This window comes from Mytilus trossulus, chromosome 5 (genome assembly GCF_036588685.1).
Source record: "Mytilus trossulus isolate FHL-02 chromosome 5, PNRI_Mtr1.1.1.hap1, whole genome shotgun sequence".
In the NCBI taxonomy this organism is placed as follows: domain Eukaryota; kingdom Metazoa; phylum Mollusca; class Bivalvia; order Mytilida; family Mytilidae; genus Mytilus; species Mytilus trossulus.
Genome location: NC_086377.1, coordinates 9,326,426 through 9,331,853, shown reverse-complemented (window position 1 = coordinate 9,331,853; position 5,428 = coordinate 9,326,426). Strand labels below are relative to the sequence as shown.

The 5,428-nt window shown below is 28.3% G+C and overlaps 1 protein-coding gene across 1 annotated transcript; it reads right to left on the bottom strand.

The window, feature by feature from the left end:
• Positions 1-1,244: 1,244 nt before the first annotated feature.
• On the bottom strand, positions 1,245-4,432 carry LOC134718507 (uncharacterized). The gene is made up of 4 exons (XM_063581081.1): positions 3,491-4,432; positions 3,218-3,307; positions 2,950-3,022; positions 1,245-2,644 (listed from the first exon to the last, which is right to left on the bottom strand). The coding sequence occupies exons 1-4, from the start codon at positions 3,812-3,814 to the stop codon at positions 2,472-2,474; spliced, it is 660 nt and encodes a 219-aa protein (XP_063437151.1). The 5' UTR covers positions 3,815-4,432; the 3' UTR covers positions 1,245-2,471.
• Between the last annotated feature and the right edge of the window lie 996 nt (positions 4,433-5,428).

The window sequence follows — 5,428 nt, the reverse complement described above, 5'->3', positions numbered from 1 at the left end:
AATCAACCCAGAAACAAGTGAAATATCTGCAGCTGAACGCAAGCCGCTTGTAAATACTCTCTATCAATAACTTACTTTTAACTAAAACGTTTGTTGTATATTAAACCTATAAAGTATATATTTATGTTCAATTATTTGCTGTTGAAGGATAATTAGAACGTTTATCATATAGTTTTTACTCGCTTTCAATAACTTTGAAAATTATGTGTACTTACTAGCAGTAGTGAAATTTACGAAAAAACATATAAGGTGAAACATCTGCAGCTGGTGCTTTTATTAAACACTCGCAATATCTTACTTTAAAATAATTTTGTAGATCGCTCCTATTTCTTAGAGAATAAAATATATATCACGCTCAACTATTTGCTGCTGAACGATAATAATTTAGCTATATGTTCATGTAAATATTTACTGCTAAATATTAGAAATCACTAACCTGTTTTTTTATTTCTGCCTCAGATTTTAAAAGAACTGGCTTCAGATTGCATAGCTCTTTAAACTCATCAGTCCCAAGAGTTATGCTTCTGCTACTTGTTAAACTGCCTATGTGGATATAAACATATCCCTTGTACGGTGTAACCGCAATGTTCTTCTTTCTTCCAAAATTCAACTCAGCCCGCTCTACTTCTCCACCAAATCCCCTCATGTACTCAACCTGGTTCATCATTTTTATCGCTTTATGATAGAATTGAGTGTACCGCGTTAATAAAGGAATAAAGCTTCCGTTTCATTAAATTTGAATAATAGTTTCCAACACTTATTTACTCCTAAAGGCTCGCCAACCTTCCATTATCCATGTTACACCATTTTATTAATTCATATGTAATTTCAGTGTAGATCTGTCCCGATCGCGATTTTTCATGTCAGATTGATCTCCAATATTGCGGCAGTATTTGGATAATACACTTTCTTTTCTTTGGATCATTGTAAATGGTGAATCTTGTTTTGTTCATGACTTTTTTTTCAGCTAGCTTCTTTTTTCCTGTGTAAATATTTCATTTTCTTGACAAGATTTGAGATTGAAGCTTGTGGTTTGACCTCTTTGAAGAGTTGTCTCATCAGCAATTAAACCATATTTCTTTTATAATTAATAAATTTAAAGTAGATAAAAATTAATTAAGCAAAGTTTTTGTTTGCAAATTTCTAGATGATATACAAATGGTGTCAACTGGTAATCATCCACATTGATTGGGGTAGCAATGCAGTGGGAAAAGTTTAAGAAAAGTCTAATTTATTAACACATATCAAATACAAATACTTTATTCCATGAAACAACATAGTAAGTTTCAAAACAAATCAAGTTTTCTGCACTATTTATATAACAATTGTAAATAATATAAACAAGAGAACTATCAAATGAAATTTGGTTATAAAAAACTTACATCATTTGTAATGCACCATTTTTTTCACATAAAACATGTTATAGAAAGCACCATGACAGCGGTTACAAATCAAGAATTTTTATATATTTATCTCTAGGTTTAACTTAATCATATAGCACTATAAAAAGTAATAAAAACAAAAGAAAAAAAGTTTAAGCAAACACAATATGATAAAATATGCGATAATATGTTGTAATTAAATTTGGATGCTGTAAATTCTCATATGAAAAAATTCCAAAGATGAAAATGATGATAAAGTAAACATAAAAACAAAAAGTTCTCCAAACATTATATACATATATATATTATTTACATATATACAATAATACCAATCATATTTGTTTTTTAATTTAATTTATTTCTATTACAAAACTAAACATATGTAAATGGAAAACTAAAAAGAATAATTTAATGAAAGGAATAGATTAATAATGAACTTTAATACCAGAGAAAGTAGATTATTTAATGAAAAGAATAGATTTATAATGAAATTTATGGTTTGAATGAGCATGAAACATATAAACTAAGGTGAATTTATAAAAACAAACTACATGTATACTACTATTTACAATATAATAAAATGAGAGTAGAGAAATGCGAGTATAATCAAAATCTTTTCTTTAATTAAAATAAAGTGTAACTAATCCAAATAAATCAAATGAAAGAAAATTGAAAAGTTTTGGTGATATAATTTTTCATAATATAAGTAGATTTGTAGAATACATCCTCATCAGTGATTATTAAAATTTAGATAACAGTGTATAAATAAGTTTATAAAATTTAGAAAAAAGATTATAAAATTTAGAAAAAAAAAAAGAAAAAAAATATAAAATTTAGAAAAAAAATTTAAAAAATTTCATAAAATTTAAAAGTTTAGAAAATTAATCATAGGTTAGTCTCTGTGGCCGAATAGATATCCTGTTTGATCTTCTCAATATTCTTGGTGGTTGTTGTTGTGCTGGGGGTACTCGTCTGTTATTTTCACGTGGTGGAAAAAAATAATTTATAATTTCTTGAAGCCTTTCATATATTGCGATGAGGATATATTCTACAAATTAAAAAGTAGTAAATACAGAGATAGATATTAACTTAAACAGTTTTTTTTGGTGTATTAACAAAATCTGCAATTTCTATTTCGGATAGTGAATCTGCATCGACATTGAAGGAGAATTGGTGTTGGCGGAAATTGGTTTTTGCAGTTCTCTTCTTTTTGCAGATGCAAAATAACATCAGCGACAAGAGCATAACACATGCTAGAGATGCTGTAAAGATAAATTTGAATATGTCACTTACTTTAAAAATTATAAAATATATTGATATATATAAATAGATTAGACCATTGGTTTTTCTGTTTGAATTGTCTTTATAGCTTACTGTTTGGTGTGAGCTTTTGCTCTGTGTTGAAGGTCATACTTTGATCTATAATACATTGGCACTCATACCGCATCTTTTTCTTATTTATAAATAAGTGTTTTTATTAGAACATGTATATATTTTTATTTTATTTATTTATTTTATTTTTATATTGTTTGTCAATCAAATAAATAAATTAAATTTAGATACTTACCAAAAATCATTATAAGAATGATCTTAATATTATCTAGACCCTTGTCTTCCTCCTGTGCATGTGGTGTTGACTTCTGAAATAAAGAAATAAAATCATGTATTTCATGAAAATGTTGATATTAAAAAATCTTATCCTTCACATTTTAATTTGTTTTTAAGCACTATACTATAGAGAATACAAATTGACTCGTTCATGTACATGTATTTCCTAATAAAAATAGAAAACAAAACGGACGTTTTAATTAAAAAAATATCAGATAAATGCTTACCAGTTGTTTATCAGTGGTGCCGATTGACAATGTGGATCCTGGTGTTACTCTTGTTGCTGCTGTTGTTGTTGTAGAAGCTATGACTCCATTCTGTAAAAAAAAAAATATACATAATGTAAGAAATGTTTTACACAATAAAATTAATAAATAATATATAAGATCTGCTCATAGTTTAGGTTGTTTCTAGTCACTTTACATATAGAGACAATACTACGTGATTACTTTAAAGCTCTTATTATTCTGTTATTCTTTTCTAATTTCCTATATACTTACATCACAATGTATACCATTAACAATTGTTATTGTTTCTGGTGCTGCTAAAACATTGCTGCATTTAGAATTTCCTTGTTTGATCTCAATTGAATGCAGGTCTCTATTATTTGCAAGGTCCAATTGTCCGGCAACAAAAAATCTTTCGAATACGACTTTCTTTACATCTAGTCGGATTCTGGTGTTGTAGAGCCCTGCTCCAGTCCATCTGCAATGGAGAGTATCCCCCTCCACTGTGCATACATCTCTCAATTCATGCGAGCATGAAACAGCTGACATTGTGAAACAAATGATGATGAATATAAACATGGTGTTGATGGGTGGCATTTTGCAAATATTTTGAGGAATTAAATACCCGGATGAGAAATAAAAACAATAGTCTAATTAGGGAATGAATTAGGGGTAATTAATTCCGTGATATATGGTTGGGATAAGAGTGGTAGATGGATAAGGTTTAATTAATGTTTGAGTATGGATTGTTTTAATAAATAATAATAATAGTTTTTACAATATACGCTAGGGTTAGGGTTAATTAATATATTTTCAATTCTTATTCATTTTTTGTTACAAATGAAACTTAAAAGTTTTATAAAATTTCTTCTCTCAACGCGAAGTCATTTAATCTTCTATTTTTTCAGTTTTACTTTTAACTTCTTTATCCAAAATATTAACAATTTAAATTGTCTATATGTTAAATGCGATGGAAAATAAATCAAAACATTCTTTTATAAGTGAAAAAACAAAATTTTCATTTAATATTATACAACAGTTATATTATGTAATTTTCTTGACGTCTGCAAAATTCAACGTGTGAAAAAATCAAAACAGTCTTTTATATTTCTACAAATTTTAAAATCCAATATTTTGATATTATTCAACAAATATATTATACAATTTTGCTAGCGGGAACAAATTTTTGTCAACGTGGCAAAAATATTTGCTGCTGCCACACAATATATACTACTATTGCTGTTGAAGCAAACAGATATTCTTTCAGATCTTTCCAGTTTAGTTTTTATTAGATTATTCAGACTATTGACTCTGCTGTTTAGATATCTTGATCATGCCGGAGTAGGAAGTGAAATAACTAACTTATCACACTTTTCAAGGGCCTGATTAACTAGATCTACAAATTGGGTAAACACTTCTTCGGCAGGCTGAGATTTTAAGTTGTTAATTCCAATATGTAAAATTAAAGATTGGACATAGCTGATTTGTGATATGAATGAAGAGGTCTCTTCAATAGTGCAAGTAGCCTGTTTTTCACCATTTCTCTTGCAACCTGCGATCAATCTCCTCATGTCTGTATCATACCAAATTGAATCATGTAGAAATAAAATGTCGTATTCATTTCTGCTACTAACACCTTCTTTTTTCATTTCTTTTTGGTTATAAGCTTCATCATTAGGTACAGATTGAGTATTGATTGTTTGGATTTCATTTATATTGATTTTGTCAGTGCCAGTGATGCTCTCCTTTTCCTCCCTTTTATATAAATTATCAACCTTCTTACACCATGCGTTTAGATTAAAAAAATTATTTATTTTAAAAAAAATACCTTTAAAATCAGTAATAGTTAGAAGTTCAAACAGATTGATCTTATAACGGATTCTTTACACTGAGAAATGCAAAAAAAAATATTTGATTTTCGTTGTTCCGTGTCAACTTTAAATTGTTTTTTTTAACAAAGAAATAACACGACTTGTGCCGTATACGGTGCAGGAACTGCTTACCTTTCTGGAGCCCCTGATTTCACTCCCGGTTTTTAGTGGAGTTCGTGTTGTTTCTTATTCATTATTTTTAACTGTCGATGTAAATGTCCTTTGGTTTTGTGAGTCTTTGTTTACTCCTTGGTTTTGATTTGTATTGTCTTTAAACAAAGGTGTTGATTATTTTCTTTGTAGCTTTCAATCGTTTCCATGATATATTTATAAAGACATG

Bases quoted from the DNA above. Each gene is read 5' to 3' on its own strand.
- LOC134718507 (XM_063581081.1), bottom strand. From the start codon at position 3,814: ATGCCACCCATCAACACCATGTTTATATTCATCATCATTTGTTTCACA. The intron at 3,023-3,217 runs GTAAGCATTTAT...TCTTTATTTCAG, and splicing joins GCACCACTGATAAACAACTG to AAGTCAACACCACATGCACA. The intron at 2,645-2,949 runs GTAAGTATCTAA...TTATCTTTACAG, and splicing joins CATTCTTATAATGATTTTTG to CATCTCTAGCATGTGTTATG.